This window comes from Poecilia latipinna, unplaced genomic scaffold, assembly GCF_001443285.1.
Source record: "Poecilia latipinna isolate Pla-1442-1.1 unplaced genomic scaffold, P_latipinna-1.0 Scaffold652, whole genome shotgun sequence".
Classification (NCBI taxonomy): domain Eukaryota; kingdom Metazoa; phylum Chordata; class Actinopteri; order Cyprinodontiformes; family Poeciliidae; genus Poecilia; species Poecilia latipinna.
In genome coordinates, this window is record NW_015113268.1 from 153,596 (window position 1) to 171,595 (window position 18,000).

At 36.2% G+C, this 18,000-nt stretch overlaps 1 protein-coding gene across 1 annotated transcript in view; it reads right to left on the reverse strand.

Annotated features, from left to right (window-relative positions):
- Positions 1–18,000, reverse strand: part of LOC106954391 (protein kinase C-binding protein NELL1) — a gene marked incomplete at its 5' end in the record, with an annotated part of 223,598 nt that overhangs the window by 17,245 nt on the left and 188,353 nt on the right. Inside the window, 2 exons of the mRNA XM_015043858.1 lie at positions 3,987–4,127; positions 14,142–14,237. Coding sequence (XP_014899344.1) covers positions 3,987–4,127; positions 14,142–14,237 — 237 coding nt within the window. The remainder of the gene's footprint in view (positions 1–3,986; positions 4,128–14,141; positions 14,238–18,000) is intronic.

Below are 18,000 nucleotides of genomic sequence, written 5' to 3' on the forward strand. Positions count from 1 at the left end.
CACAAAGATCATTTCCATTAATGAAATTGTGATTATTTTCTGACCTGGTGGTTCCACTGTGGGATTAATCTGTAAAAGTTTCCTTTTCTTGGCGTGAAGTGTTGGTGAAAAACTTGCACAACGCTTTCTTGCGTTACGAACCAGAGAGTGAAGTTACTTAAAAAAATAAAGAAGCTAAGAATTAAGGCTGTTCTCACACAGTTTCTCATCCTTCTCAGTGTGTTGTTCTAAAAATGTGCTTCAAGTGGGCCAATGAGTGAGTAGATGATGGTCTTTGATGGAACATCAAGTCCTTTATGAAGTTTGTGTGTAGCTTTTTTGTAAACTTCATGCATGAAGAGTACACAGTTCCCCGTTTGTACTGACTCTGGGATGGGTTAGTTTAACTTTTACCATATTTAATAATAAACTGACAATCAGAGGGTGACATTTAGATGCTGTATGAGAAACCATAAGAGGTCAAATAATTATGAGCTCAATCAATCAGAAAGTAGGTCAGGCTGCCAGCAGTTGGAGTCATATTGTGTATTCCTCAAGGTGAGGCCAATGAATGTTCATCAGTTGAGCATCATAAAATTAAGAATCAATCAAGTCAATCATGTTTTTTGTATAACATACTTCAGCAACAAGGCAGTTCAAAGTGCTTTACATCATAAAGACGTCATACAGTCACCAGTTATGAAACCAGTAACAAAACATTACATTTTCTCAAGTGTCATCATCAATACTCATCAAATATGTTGGTCAATGTTCCAGTTATTATGGGTTAAAATATGGGAAGACAGTTAACTACTTGGTCACTGTCACAACATTTAAGAAGCACGTGGATAAACCCTGTAGCAGAGACACACATGTATGGTACATGTGGCACCACAGATGATGCTCACGCCATGAAATTTATCACCTTACCCAAAGGAATTCCTAGCAGCCCTGCTTACATAAAGATCAAATTGCATATTTTAAAATATCAGTTGTGTAGGAAGGTGATGCTGGATTGTTATCTACCAAAGGCGGAATGTCTTCCTACACCATTCAAACATAATGCAGATATTCAATGGAGTGATTGGATAAAATGTGCTGCACAGATGGATGCCCTGGGAGAAACTCATCCAGTTTTTCTGTGTGCCAAGGACAATTTAAATTTTAGCTAGAAGCTCATTTTACAGCGTATGCACCGAGAACGAAAGCTACATCAACTTGTTAACCCTCGCTGTGTGAGAGTAATTACTTTTAATACCACAGCTAAAATGATTTATTTGGTCTATTTATGTATTTGATAAGACTTTCCCGCATACAGCTCTTGCTGGTGTAGAAATCAAATCAAATTAGTGCTCCGCTGTCTCTCACGGATTGATGCACCTTTAGTGACACCTCCTGCAAAAATCATATTTTTAAACTGGATGGTGAAGCTATGTTTTGATATCTTGATACAAAATGCTGTATTATGTAAAATATCGATTGACTTGTGGAAGGCGGTTTAGAAGACATTACAGAGTTAGAAAGTTACTGTTAAACTGAAATTTTCCTGGATGGCTTAAAGCCTAACACTGGGCAGCATGAGGAGAAAAGGAGGCAGATATAAAAACAGAGCACAGAAATAACAGATTGTTGTTAAGAATGTAAGCAATCAGTGAATGCAATTCAATCACATTGTATATCTTATGCAACAGATGAATATCATTTCATCAGGTCTGATCGGTAGCGTACAAACTCCCCAGATTATTGCTGTAATTTGCTGCAAATCGTCTTTTACGTCACATATTTATGTAACTGCACCACTTTAGAAACAATTGTCATGGTATATGGTTTTATCACAGAAATCATGACAGCTAAAATAAAAGTAAATTTCTGTCTAGTTAAGCAGAGTCTCTTGGTAGCCAGCCTCCTCAGCGATCCGCTCATTATGTTTCTTAAAACAAGCTGAGGAAAAAGCCGTGCTGTTTCTCATATGACAAGCTATAAAGATCCAACACTGTTGCATTTCTAATTATATTAAACAGAACTGAAAGTGAACACACTTTGATACTTCCTTGAGGTTACTCTTGTCCATTGCTATCCCATTTGAATGTGCAAACTAAAACTTGCACCACCATAGTCAATTTTGCAGAGTAGCCAAAATTTAAATGAAGCCACTTTTTTTTTTTTTTTGGTGGAAAGCGCTGAGATCATACCTCTCCCATCCAGGTAGATAAATGAGAGCAGGCTGCTGATGTTGCATTTTGATTCAAAGGTTAATTGACGGCAGAAGTATTTCACTCACTCAAGTGATCCTGTTTGCTGCATCCGTTACAAGTACAAAGCTGCCATGCTTGGATTGTTAAGAAGGATGTCCAGATTCTGAGAGGTTCTGAGCACTGAGCTGAAGGTCATGTGTGATGTAGTGAGCCGATACGGTTCCTGGTGTTCAGTTAATGTTGGAGACAGCATTAAATGTCACTGAATGAGCAATTCCTCATGGAAGAGGTTTTCATTTTAAAAATCCTAATGAAATCAGTATTATGACTATGTTGACATGTAGATAGCTGTTGTTGTTTTTTAGCAACATAGTTATAATCCCTGTTTTGAGCATCGTTAGTATTTACTCAGCTCCTCTAGGATTTATTTTTTAATAAAAAATATTAGAGAAATAAAGCAATGTTTAAAGAAGACAACTGAGATTAACAATGACACCAATGTGTTCAGAACAACAGAATAATAAAACTATTAGTTAAGATCTGCGAAAAGCGGAATAAAAAAATAATATTAATAGCAATAAAACAAACAAAAATCTAGTTGTTAAGGTCTGAACGATGCTCACCCAGACTGTAATTAGTAATCATTCCACAATTAAAAGACTGATGTTTGTTTGGAAAATGCAATTAACACAGTTAATCTATCTCTTCTATTTTTGCATCACATGATGTAAATCATTAAATTGTTTTTAATTCAAGTTTTTAAAGTTAGAATTGCTTAGCTTAACTTAGCTTGCTTCCTACCTTAATGTACATTTAAACATGCAAAGTGGGAGCTGTGGCTTTTTGTATCTAGTAATTGTTAACAAAAAATGTTTGATTATTTGACTATACTTGTATTTTCAGGTATAGTGGAAACCTACACATTTCCATTCATAAAACCTTCAGGCTCCCTCTAACAACAGCAACAACTGCTTATTTTAACACTTCACAACTAAATATACTACCTTAATGTGCTGAAATACCCAAAGTGGAAACCATCTTAGAATTTATCCAGAAGCTAACATCTGCAGTCTTCCTTATCTCTTGCTGTTGGAAGTTCAGCCAATCAGCACCAAGGATTGGCTACATTGCAGCAAAAAAGGATATTCTAGGTGAAGACCCTTCACCTAGGTCAACTAGCTTCCCAATTCTTGTTTTATATAAATACATATGTTTTTATGTATTTTAGTTATTATATCTGGCAAACTGCAATACTGAACTGCGGATAGGCAGGAGTTCACTGCAAAACACTCCAGTCAATGAACTGTAAAACAATGGCACTTGTAAGATTTTATAAATTAAAAACACAACTTATAAAAAAAGAGAGGAAAGAAGAAAATTGTTGGCTTCATGTACTGTATTGCACTATGACACTTTGTGTTTACATGGAGTTTTTGTCACATTAGTTACGTTTTGAATCTTTTCTAGTCCTTCCTGAAAAATCTGCATTTTGGATCATGTGTTCTTTAAATTAGACAAAAATTCTACATGTAATTTTAGAAAAATCAGAAACATCCTGTGCGAGAGTCACAAATTTGTCACTCAAATCTGTACTAGTGTAAATTCTCACTGTAAGAACGGCCAAGTGGCTCTCTGTAAACCCATTTCATGGCTTAAAACTGCAGTGAAGGATTAGGAGGGAATTACGTGTTTCATAAGTGAACAGATAGAGAGAAGAGAAAATGTCAATAACTGTGAGAATGATGAGCATCTACTGATGTGCTGCTGGTCACTGTAGCACTGACAAGGATGATTTCAGCTCAGTATGCTCACCAATGCAGGAGCTTCCGTCTAGCTGGTAGGATCCATTGTCATGGAAACCACTTCTGCATTCACAGTGGTACCAGCCGGGTAGGTTGACACAGCGGGAGTGGTTGTGGCACTTGATCAGGCCCTCTGCACACTCATCTATATCTGAAGACATGAAAACACGGCAGCAACAGAATCAGCCGCAACATATTTTATGAGAAGAAAACTTGAACTCGAAAGCTCACCTCATTTGTGTTTTTTGATATCATGTCTTTCTAAATCTGAGCAGCGCATGGCAGCTGAGGCTGATCTAATCAGAATAAATCACTGCTGCAACCGCAGCGCTGAAGCAGTGGTTGCCCACGTCAACCAGCCCCTCAGTCTACCGGAGCAGTAATCAACTCTCAAAAAAAATCACTTTGTTTTATAGCAGAAACATTTTTGCTGTGAATGTTTTCATATACCTTCCTCTTTGCTTGTTTCAGTTTTCTTACTCAGCAGACTTTGGCGTGCTGCATGCATACACATGCTCAGCCACGAGGTTTAAGGTCTTTGCACCTTCTCAGGAGAGTAAATGTGTCTCATCCATTATGTATGCTGTTAGCTCTGCTCCTCATCTACAGCTCTTTCCCTGCTGGCTGTAAAAGCTGACCTGCGTTCACGCTTTAGCTAAGGTGTAACTGAAGGTCGCACCTTCAATCACGTTAATGCAGAACGGGGAAAACAAAAAAACCACAGTGAGGGAATCTGCATCGACTTCTGAGTATTTTCCAAGCAACTAATGTTGAAGAAGTTGGTGGTGTGAAATTTATACTTAGTACTAAATAGTATCAATAAAAATACTTGAAAGAAAAAGTATTGTTTCAGTATATGTATCAGTGTTTTTTTATTATTATTTTGTCATATCACAATCAAAGATGATATGCTTTATCAACCAATCAACTTTGAGTTTTAAACCAGTTATTTGTGTGACATAATTTTAGATTTACAGATACAGCTAATCACCTCCGTGACTTAACCAAGTTGGATATTTCCCAGATTTTCAGTGTCACCACCCCGCTTTTCATTAAGATTCATTATTATTTTCCCATGTCAACATCAAACTTAAAACTTTTTAAACCACCATGTGTGTTTTAAGCAACTTCACTCATTGGTTCACTGAAGTTATTTCAAGATTTTTCCATTATTTCATTGAACTGTTTTACAACTTTGATTTTACAATCAACAACCTTCCATTTCCATTTCTTTTATGTTTTTGAAAGTATTTGAACACATTTAATAGCAATTATGTTTGTAAATATTAGACATATTCTCATATATCTTTAAAAGCCATGAGTGTGAAATACTCTAAGATTTCCTAAGAGAAACTGCAATAAGTAATAAGATAAGTATTAACTGAAATAATTAGCACTTCAGCCTTTATGCAGGCTGTGTGAATCTGCATTTGAAATGCTACACCATTCTGCTAAGTCATCTTTGTTTGGGACATGATTCAACCAAGCTAAAGTTGCCATAGAAAGAAAAAATATTTTTGTTTATATGGTTGACCAAATGAGAGAAGCTGACCTGATCTCATACCTGCTGAACCAGCCTGTGTTTGACATGTTAGTTGTGCACTGCCTTATGTTGTATTTGCAAATAAATTCACTCATTTTATTTGAAAACTGGAAACAGTGAAATATTTACAGCTAGTAAAATTGTTTTCACAGTATGATTACATCTTTTTAAAGGGCCCTATAACCACTGAAAGTCAGCAAATGTTCTGTCTATAAAATCTGTTTTGATGTCTTTCCACTTTGTTGCATTAGTAGTACACACTTGAATGGTCTAAAGCTCCACACTGACTTTGTTTTTGTTTTGTTTTTTTTTTTACCTTGGGTATGGTCAACCACATATTTTCTGGCTCCTGCAAATGTTAAAACTGGATCCTGTTGCTTTTGACTACAATGCATTAAGCAGTGAGTGTGCTGGAGTGTGCACTGGTCTGGTGCAGTTTGGTAATAAGATGTGACAGTTGTCTGGAGGGTTGCCCTCTGTCAGCCTCTCAGGTCAAAAATCTGCTCATAACTACAACAAAAATATTCCCTCTTTGAAGGTCCATTAGAAGAACAAAAAGCTAGAGGTGGCTGTTGGCTGAGAACAGCTAACAGCTCAGTAGAAGAGCCCAGCTGGGCAGAACAAAGCTCACATAAACGTGGTTCAAATAACCTTTAAACAATAAAGATACTGGCTTTAAAATTTCCTGACTTCAGAAATCTACTCTGGTTTTCTGCACTCAAGTTAATACACATATCAGTATTTATATTCATATGTTATGTTAAGTTCAATTTCAAAATGTTATAATAAAAACAAAATAGCTCTTTGTTCAACCATGAAGAAAAGAGTTCTCTTTGTTAGTGTAATTAAAAAAAAGAGGTAATCCAAATGCATCTACCTCTCCTAAATGGTTTCACAAATACACACACAACTTTAACTGGTCCCTTTAGCCTCGTTAATAGCATACAAGGTAATTGTGTATTTGAATTTACAGTTTAACAGGACGATACGTCTTCTGTTGACATGAAACATTCAGACAGTTTTTTATATTATTGTCTTGTCAGTTGTCCAGACTAGAGTATGTAATGTTTATTGTTATAATGGATTTGTTATATATTTTCATTGTTTCAGACTTGCAGAAATGTTGGGTGTGATTAGAGAACACGCTCAACTCTTGCATTGTGACTGGAATATATCTCCACTCTCCTGTTTAGACCAACATGGTTGTATTCACTGGCTCAGTGTTGTGTCTGTTGTTGAATTGAGATACTGTATTACACAAAAAAGCTGAGGAGTTGACCACTGACTGTTGTTTTTCTTTCTTACAGAAGCATAAAATGGAGACATCTACGTGATACAGCTGTACAACAGTGCTGCTTACGTCAATCACAGCATCACTAAACAGAAATTTATCACAGGCAACACACTGTGTATTTTGTCAGTGTGATTGTGGAAAAGAAAAAATACCTTTCAACAATAAAGGCATAATGTGTTACATTTTCCAAAGATTACGGCAAATTGTATGTTTGTATAGCTTTATGACTTGTTTTTGATGACACCTAAAGCAGAACACAACTTGTTAATTCATAACTGGGATTAAAAAACACATTTTATCTAAAAGCTGAGCTCCTATCCAGCTTTGTTCTTCAAAGCCATGGAGTCTGAACAGAACAATGTAAGCTTTTAAATGAGGCTTTGCTGTTCAACGTGTTAGTGTGGCCATAATGTGAGTGAAAATGCGCACTGAAACACAACGTCCTCCAACTTATACCACCATATATCATATTAGAGCTGCTGTCAGCTGCTAGCAGTCTGTGCAGAAAAGTGACTGATAAACCTTACCCTCTGAATACACTTCATACAATGTTTTACTCTAACTCTCCCTAAAGTTGGGAAACACTTGAATTACAAAAAAAAAAAAGGAAAATCTCCATGCAAAGATGAACCGTAGCTATTTCTATATGTACCCATCCACAGTAATCTCATCTCATCTCATACTTGTCTTCTGGTAAACACAGCTTAAGAGGATGCTGTTAAATCACAACAAAACGGTGTGTAATTGTTTTAAGCTGCTTACACAGTGGGGTTTTTATCTTTTCTAAAGTAATTGAGAACATAATCCAGTATATTTAAAAAAAAAAAAAACTCTACATAACCACAGAGATATTTACTATAGTTCCTTTGCTATACACGAGCTGTCAATGGACAACTGACAGAGAGAACATGGGGGGGGGAGGGAACGTGTGAGTGCAGCACAACTGCAAGAACTGTGGCATTGATACAAGGCTACAACTCAGCACAGGTCTCTGCAATATTGGTGACTCGGCTGCAAGTACATTCTGTGACAAAAACTGTCATCCTCAACTGCTGAAGAGGAGAAACAGAACTCAGTGAAGTTACCCAGACAACCCTAACCGATTCCACTGCCAGAAGGAGACAAAGCGGTTCCCTTGGGTACCATATGCAGCAACTGACATAGGAAACGCGGTACTAAACATTCCCTGTTAAAAGTTTCCACAAAATGTGCCATGTACATTGTCACCACCAACTCATGTGATAGCTTTGAAGGTGTTTCCATGTTTACTCACCCAAAGATAGAGGAATGACTGAACGGAGTGAGATTGAGCCCTTGTTATTCTTATCTTGGCTACTTTTATTTATTTTTTTGTTGGAACAAAATCTTGCTCTGTTCTAGGAGACTCAATGTGCCACGGCTGCTTCACAAGCAAAATTATTTTAAAACAAAGACTTAAACAGATAAAGAACAAATAGGAAAACACCTAGAGAACAATAAATTCTCAAAAATAACAAAAAAGGTTTTTCACTTTGTTGACTGCATTTGTTTCATGGTTCATGTAAGTTTTTGTTTGTTTGTTTTTTTTATAAACGTCCCTAATTGACTCTTACTGTTACTTTTTAATGCTGATGTTACAAAAATGAATGAACTGAAAACCTGACCACCCGAGATGTTTGTTTAATGAAACTACGTACATTTGGTGTAAAAACACTTTCTGACTACTGCTATTTAAAGTCTTGTTTATCACAAACTTACTGACCTTCTTACTTGGACTTAGTAAATGTTCATCCTACTTTCACTAAGTCAATATCTGCTGTTCAGTTGGTTTCTTTGTGGTTGTGTATAAAAGAACATTTTTCATTGCTGGTGTCTGTGCGTGTGGCCAAGCACAGCCTTCTCCTCTCTGTGCCTGTGAAAGTGAAGTGGACAGATGACCTTCCTGTGATATGAGGTACAATATGCTAGACTCCACACTCCATCAATCTGGGTTAGAGCCATGAAAGGGAGGAAGCAAGACAGCAACTCCACTTTTTCTTCTGCTTCCTGCTATGACAATCCAAATAAGAGCTCTTAGCACTGTTCGGAAGACTTTCCTTCAGCCTCATCTGTGAATATTGTCATTGGAAAATAAAGGCTTTTTGACAGCCCATATCTATTAAGAGCAGTGAAATTCACCTCACAGGGAAAACCTGGAACAAATCCACATAGAGACTAAAATAACTCAGAAGGTCTCTGGAGAGCCTTCTACCCTGCTGAGCTTTACATAATTACACTTATCTGAGCTCTACTAACCTACTCCAACAACTTCCAGCAAAACATTGCATTAAGCATTTACAAGAATATGAACCTGGAGATTAATCAGAACGCAGAGAGTATGACAGAGCTGCTATACAAAATAAAATCACTATTGCTACCTAAATTAGGTTATCATGTCAAAGAACAGATGAAATTGTGACATTTTAGCAGTCAACATTTGTTTGATTTGTTTATGCTCAGGTAGGAAAATCACTTCCTTTCATTGCTGTAAGAAGACAATAATTGATTGTCAGTTTTGCTACAGGTGTCAAGCAATGTAGGTAATGTCTTCAATGAGCATCCTAAGGTAGGCAATGAAAAGGGCAATATTAAAAAAAAATATCAGCAATATTGCTGAGTACTGCATAGTACATTACCCAGAGGTATTGGGGAGATGTGTTAGTCTAACTTCTCCTTCTTGTATTTCGCCTTACTGGACATTTCCACAGGTGAATCGATACGAGGCATAGATTAATGCTAACTTTACTCTGCTGGGCTCATTTTGGATTCCATGACTATTTACTACACAGAAGCAGTGATGTAGCATGAAAACCATTCTGGGTGGTTTCTACATGGACCTTCACACAACAAATGAATTCAGTTAATAACATCAAGTATATGTCTACATACAGAATGTTGACCAGTTAAGTCTTGTTAGTGTAAAGTGGCATTTATTTAAAAGTAATCCAATTAAATTCTATAGTTAGCATCTGTAGGAAAACCCAGATAATTAAGAAAATCTCTTACTTCATGTAGTGAAGATTATCACATCAAATCAAAGCCTTGCTGTCTTATTCAGGACAGCCACAAAAACAAGCTAGTCACAGACTAAACCTGTTAGGACTGGAGTTTCATAAAAAAAAAAAAAAAAAAAAAAAAAAAGTCAAATAAGCACATCGTAAAAGCCTTTCAAATCTCAGGATATTTCAGACTGACAGTTAAGCAAATTTGAAAAATGATTACATTTTTCAAATTTGAAAAATTTTAAATGGTTAAATTGTATTACATTTTCTGTTTCAGACAGAAAATGTAATACAAATGAAAAAAAAAAATGTTATTCAGTGAGTAGATGTTGTCTAAACCAACTCAGATGCAACAGCCTGGCTCCATCATCAAAAATCAGTCAAAGGGACCCAAACACAAGCACAAGACCAGTAGTTGAGGCTGGTTTATAATGTCTGATGCATCTAGAAAATGATGTTATTTTGGCGACTTAGATCTTAAGGTAATGCTTAGCAACATTACTCTGCACATTGTAATGTAAAAATCCAGTTCTATAATGTTTATATTTTCATATTCTAAGTCTACATTTGCACTACAACGTATTAGCATCCTGCTACCTTTGGTTATGTCACTCATTTTTTGCTGATTGCTGTTTTGAAGGAACCAGGCAAAGGTAGACAGATGTGACTGGTGATTCAGAATAAATAACTGTTTTGTGCTTTGAACATGTTAATTTGTGTAAAAAAAAACAAAAAAACAGTCACGATCAAAGAAGATTGAACATCTTAGGCATTTTCTTTACTAAAGGTGATCGCCGGTTTTCGGTTGTATGTTGAAGCCATTCTTAAGCAAGGTGCATTCTCCCGCTTAGTCAACAGCGGTACTGTGTAGACTAAGCATTACATATTCATTTAGGTTATGTCACAATTCAACAATACGTGACATAAAACGGTCAGATTTATTTTTAAAAATGAGTCAGCAGTGATCCACACACGCTGCTTTTGGTCCATGTTATGGCACATTTAACTCTGAATCCTTTCAGCAGTGGAAAATGTTAGAACAAGGAATTCACTTCACCATAATCTGTTCAGCTTTTGATCCTGTGGAAGTGAAGCCTGAGAGAATGGGGTGACTATGTAAACCTACTGGAAAATAAAAAGAAACCCAGAAGAACGGATCAACAGGGTAGGCGTTACAAAGATCAGCGATAAGATCGACTCTCTTCCCATCAGCTTTTTATGTTCAGGTGCTTTCAGGTTCTCAGTGAAGTAGGTGGCAAAACTGAGGAGAAGAGGTGGATTTTATTACACCAGAAGAACATGAAGTCTGAAAATGGTTGGAAAAAGAAAGAAATGTTAACACAAGAGATGAGAGGCTCAGATGGAAATACAGCAGACAAAATTAAAATATAAACCATAAACAGCTCACACATGACCCTAAAGGTAAAGCGGGAAAAACACAAACTGCTCTGTACGAACTGGAAGTAATTCATCTCTCATCCACATCTTCTTCATTTTTTTTTAGATCTATAAATCTGCTTTGAGGTACTGGAACGTTTTCAGGGAATTTAAAACCTGAAATTGCACTTTTGCTCATGTAAGAAAGGAAATGAACGTAAAACAGACATCAAAGTGTTTAACATGATCTATACACAGTTTAATTTTAAATAAAATATCTCCTTTAAAACCCAATTCAACCTTAAAATCTAAACAGCATAGCTTGAGTTGTCAGTAAGAACTGTTTACATGCTGTTATTTTGCAACCTCAGTAAATTATGTTTATTTTGCATATGTAGAAACATGCCTCGACATTCACAGACTACGAGACAGACAGATTTTCCACGGTAGCACATCAATAAGAACCTAAGGCAGCAACCAAAAGGCCACAGGGAGGAGCCTCATTAGCAGGATGTCTGCATTTTGGTGTCCTATTAATGGGGAAGCTGCTTTCAGCAAATTATTACCTATTTTGCATAATGTTTTCCTTCCCTTGCCCTTCTGAAGTTCTTCAAGGAAAACATGCAGGATCATTTTGCAAATGCAATTTTGTAGTTTTTCAACCCAATCCGTCTCTTTGCTTCTAATCAAAAATAATTTCAATTTAGAGCCACAAATAATAAGCTAGCACCAACTCAGAGAGGAAAATATTATGTTTGCGAAAAAGGTTTTATTCTGAGAAAAACATTGCTGAACATTTAAAATGCCACATTAGTGAACCAGTGGATTGTTTGATGTTGTTTATTTGTGGCAGTGAGAGTGTTAATTACATCTTGGATGACTGAATTCAGTAGCAAGTGATGCATCCAGATTAAGAATAATTCACGCTCAGACTTTTACATAATAAGTAGTAAATATGCCTTATCTACACTATCATTATTTGCAAAAATGCTCGCAACCAAACTTTTAAAAGAAAATAAAAATAAAATAAAAAAACTATTTGTCATAAGGACTTCTTCAAGTTTGTTTTCTATTTGATTAGCATGATATGAGTTCCTTACTGTGTTACAGTTTTATGCAGCACACATTATATGAATGACACTCTAGATTTAAATTTAGATAATTCTTAGGCCTTTCAATTTATTCCTGTTAATTAAACTGTATAACCTGATTAAGTCTAATCATTTCGATGTGCAGTTGTATGCAGTTGTAGCAAAACCAAGGAAGATAAAATCATGTCAGACAACATGGATGTTTGGTGAAGAGAAGTGACAATTACAAGGGTGGGAAAGTTTTCTTGTGTAGAGAACTAAGGACTATGACAGAAGCCTGACTGGGTGTGGAAGTGAGAAGATTTATAACAAACCTTATTGAAAAACTATTGAAAACATGTTGTAAAAAGATGACCTGTGGTTTCTCTCACTTATGAGAGCTGGAAGATCACCTCTGTGAACTTACAATGCCAAGACAGAGAGGGATGACAAAAGTAGAAGATGTAGATAAAACGAAAAGATGGAAAATGAATTAACACATACTGACAAAAAGGTGAGGGAATCAGAAAGATGACAACAAAATATATAGAAACAAGATAAGATCATAGAAAGTAGATAGTGAAGGATATAATGAAAGGAATGAATGAAAATACAAAAGTGAGAGGAAGAAGGGTGAGAAATAAAAAAGTAAGTAGAAATTGGCATAAAAGAGTGGAAAACAGTGATATGACATAAAAAAAGGACAAAGGGGAAAAAGTAAGTAGAATGAGTTGTTCAAAGATAAAAGGAGGGGTATGGAAGCAATTTGGGGAAAGAGGAGAAAGACTGGCGGGTTAAGGCTAAAATGGAACTACTGAGGAAGAGGAAATGGGAATAAGGCTACAGATAAAACAGAAAAAAGGGAGCGGGTTAAAGGTGCAGAGTAAAATAAAGAAAGAGGAAAAGCAGTAATAAATGGTGAAAAAAGGAAGAAGAGGGGGTTATGAAAAAGAAATGAGATAAAGAAGAGAAGCTAAAAGGAGTTAGAGCAGGAAAAATTAACTGTCCTTTCCTATGGCTCTCATGGGAGCCTCAATCTCTGCTGTGTCTAATTTAAATAAAGGGCCTGGAGTTGGAGCATAAATGTGTGTTTTGTATGTGTGCACATGGTTATAACTCCCAGTGGGTACTTTATCCCAATTCCACACCAACCATTTGTGCTTGGTGTCACAGAAACAAGTTCAGACTTTAACCCAGTCCAGTTCATACCTGAGCGATAACGGCACCAGCTCGAATGGGAAGACGGGTGAAAACTGGCTGAGCAGAGAGGCTGGGTCAAAACAATAAAATACATTGATCTGTAACTTGTACTTAGAATACAGTAATGAGAATGAAACAGCCCACTACATGATTATCTAAATGACAGCGCCAAATGTAGACAAATCTTTGCACCCACTTTAGGCTGAATAGTCACAGCACCGAGTTTTAGGCATTCTTCATGTCTCCAAGCAAGACTGTTGAGCTAAACACACTGATTTTGCAGTAAATTATCTCTAGGATGATTTATTTCCAGTCAGTTTGAATACTCAGAGCTTTGCATCACTCACTTTCTGTGTTGTTTTCTACACGCAGTCTTAACGTGTATAAATAAAACCAAAAGCCACATTATTATGATAAAATATGTTCCTAAGAAGCTGTATACATTAACTTGTAATGTGCTGTGAACAGTATTTAGACCTTTTACTCATCATGATCTGCATCTTCTGCTCTGTGACGTTTGCAGCTGTGTCAGACAGAAACCTTTCCACAGAAAGAAAATAATCGGTTTTCGCAGCTTTCTTGATTGAAATTATGAGTCTGTACTTAGCATTTCTGAACACAAGGTGAGTACTTGAACTACGCTTTGAGTGATTTTATGTACCTGTTTCACAGCGGCGTCCTGTAAATCCTGAAGGACAAACACACGTGTTTGGAGACACGCAGGTCCCTCCACTCCGACAACCATCTTCACAGAAAGCTGGAAAAACAAACAGCAATGAGTCAGTAAAGTCTCTCAGCATGTCATGGATGTGCTGCCAGGCATTAAGCCACAAAAGGCTTTGAATCTGTGCAGTTAAACTCTGTGTGAAGTGGTACGGCATGTTAAGGCACAAAGCACCCCACGGATTGCCTTAATAGAAGCATTACAGAACTGACAATGTTTCCGTTTCTTTTATTTGTATGGGGCTAAAACCTTTAATTAAAATTTCCCTCTGGCATTTTCAAATAAAAGGTAGCATTTGTTTGTGTAGTCATTCTTAAAATGACTGTGGATTTGCTACATTTAATCATGAGGTAGGCTGGCCTTTACTTTAAAAGCCGGCAACAAGAAGTGTTTTTCAGAACTGAAACTATGACAACTAACAGATCTCCGCATTTATGCTCCCTTATGCATAATTGTAAGTTTATAGCAAAATTTGCCCACAAAAGCAGTCAAACTCCCACCTGCAGGTGGCAGTATTTCTTACTTTTACTTCACTGATCATTGTGTCTACATGTAGTCTTCATCTCATCTTTTGTCTCCTATGTAGATTTTGGAAGGGTTCAACAATAAAAACATCCCACAATTCCTTGCAAATATTTAAAAGTAGTACAAAGAAAATGTCTGATTTGATTGCAAAAAAAAATAAAAAAAAAAATCACAAAACAAAATTGTGAAATCTTTCAAGCAGTAAGAAACATTGAAGATTTTTAATAATTTCATTTAAACCTTCAAACTAACAGAAGGTAACAATCCTGAAATTTGAAATCCAATCAATGCAAGTATCTTTGCAAGTCACACTTCAACACATCAGTGGTTTCAACACAAACACTCAGAACTCAAAGTTGTACACCATGCAAGTCGATAAAAAAAGTCACTGTGGCAATAAGGCTGGAACTAAAATAGGCATCAGTCATCCAAACATAATAGCATTCACTAATTATGACATTTCTAACCATTTTTGGAGGTAATAGACAGTTAAAAATCAGGTTAAATGCACTGATTAATCAGGAGTTTTTCTTCTTTCTCTAAAATCACGAGATGCAAGTAAACAGCTTGCACTACTCTGTGTTCTTATATCTTTTTTTCTGTATAACTGTAAATAAAAATACTGGCAGTTAATCAAGGCAGTCCTGATTTACTGTCTTGCTTTGTTGCAGCAAAGCAAATAGGATAAATAGACAAAACCTGATGAAGTGTTTAATGTGTTAGCTCAAAATGTGACTTTTTCATTTATTGTGCAACTTATTCTACATTTACTAAAATAGTAAAGATGAGACAAGAAATAGGTGCAATATTTTTAAAAAGATCAAAAAGTGAGAACAAAACAGCCAAAAATACATACTTAGTAAATGGTTTTAAAGTGTAAAGGATAAAATCAAAAACAGGGCAGGCTTAATTGAGTAAGATAATTAAACAGAAATTACTCAAGTAGTTCTAAGCTTAATTAATGACATGATTCAAGAGATGAGCCTTAATAGGTTGAAAAGCCTATTTAAAGTCACATACCGTAGGGCGTGTGAGCAAAATATCTGTGTGCAGCGGCTTGTCTCATATTAGTTTATGATACCAAAGAAAGACTATTTGTCTGCATAAATTATCATTATAACAATTTGGATAAAAGGAGGCTAAAAATACAAACAACAGCATAGCAATAAATAACAGGAGAACCCAGAGCCAGGAGCCATTAGACCTATTCATCTGACTGGCTCTACTATTCACGAACTTTTATCAGGCCCTCATTAGGAGCCCATTGCCTCTGCACTAATAAACCTCACTCCTAAAAATTAATTACATTTATATTGGCACGATTCATTTCCTGCTATAATTATCATTTCAACTTGATTAGCAAAATGCTGCCGGCCAGTTCAACTAAAGGCACAATGAGACGGAGGGGCATCATCACCAGATCAGTGTGATGAGTGGGATTTTCTAAAGTCATACTGGAAATGAACGCATTCCCAGTATGAGTTTATCCCAGTATATTCCAGTTTACAGTTGCCTCCATCACAGCAAAAAGTAAGGCTCAATAGGCATTTCCTGGAATGTTATTTCTACTGGCATTTATAAGATCTGCTTCTTCATTTTGTTGAATTAAAAAGTTCAGTAGATTCAAATTCTGTGAATTAATTGTTTATTGAAAACTTTTGTCTAATTGTAAAAGTTGTAATTCCCTCATATTCAGTTGATCCAGTGTCCCCATTTTAATTTATCATTTTAGCTTCCAAGTGTCAATGTTACCAGGACCGGCGCAACAGGAACAGATGCAGTCTGTCCCGGGGTTGTGGGGAAACGAAAACCTTCCTTCAATATACTCATCTTGACCTCCAGCTAAACCATCTCTCTGCTTAAGTGAGACGGTTGCTGACTCGTGACTTCCTGAGACATGCTTATACTCATAGATTTGCTATTTGACTTCCCCATTACATGCCATAGATTGCTTTCCAGTGGGGTGGTAAGAATGAAATCATTCCACTCTGCGTCATGGCAAGCCACTGCATTTACGTTCGTTGGGCATCCAGGGAGCCATCCCGGAATTAAGAGCAGGAAAGTCAGTGAATATTCCACAATTTACATTGTGTTATTAAGGAAAATAAAACAGTCGTAAAACTGGTAGAACAGAACTGATGTCACGATTAGCATCTATGCTGGTTTAGCAACAGTAGCATGGTGCAGATTGTAACCTCCTAATCATCACATATTCAAGACATTATGACCTCATAGATTTAAGAAAATTATGTTTAATTTCCCTCTATAAGTGTTTTGTGTTTCAGAAAAGTGAACTCTAGGATTTCAACAAAAAACATCAGGAACGGCAAAAGTGCCCAGAGCAGCTAGCTAACTTTGTTTTGCTGAGCAGCACATCTTTAATGAACCGATCATTCCAAAAAGCCAGTCAGGTAAACCTGTTGCTGTCATAGAACCAACCCAGGATGTTGATATCATAATATATGTTGGAACAGATACTAATTGTCTCTCCACTGGCCACAGAACTGAAACATATACCACTCTACTGCAATACAGCAAAAATGAACGCATAGCAGATCAAGTTTGCTTTTTTTATGGCATTCAAAGATCAGGACTAAATAGAGAATAAAATAATACCTTTATTCTCCAGATGACCACAGCTTTTAAGGACAGTTTGACATTTTCTTGTGTAGTCACTGTAACTTAGAAACAACATGCTCTACCATTTAGAAACCACTGCTGTATGGAAATGTTTCACAAATGTCACAGCAGGAAGTAAGTGACAATGTTACTTCATTAATGGCAGCAGACCTAAACTGATCATATTAGCTAATAACTGACCAGGAGGGAGTCATAGATTATGCATGAAACATAACATTTAACTTTCAGCTTAAGAGAGACATTTTCTTTTTTAGTTAAACTAAAAAAGAAAATGAGAGAATGACACCTTGGCAAAAGTCAAATCCTGTGGTTGAAACACAGTAGCATCCTCAAGATTGTAGAGCTTTCAAAAACTTTATGAATGTTTAAACACACATAATTTTAGATAAATGGCAAGATTTGAAACACAACCCAAAAACCTTTGGGCTGTAAGAGTTGCGATCACTGTAAGTATTAAACATTCTGAAAAGAAATTGAAATATACTTTTGATATTTGATTATGCATTTGATGTAGTCATCTTAATGTTAAAGCATAATTTTAAATGACAAAATTAAGCCACGTTTCAGAAAAGCATCTAATTCAAAGAGTAAAATGCAGCAGTTAGCTGCATTTTCACTACAAATGTCTGCA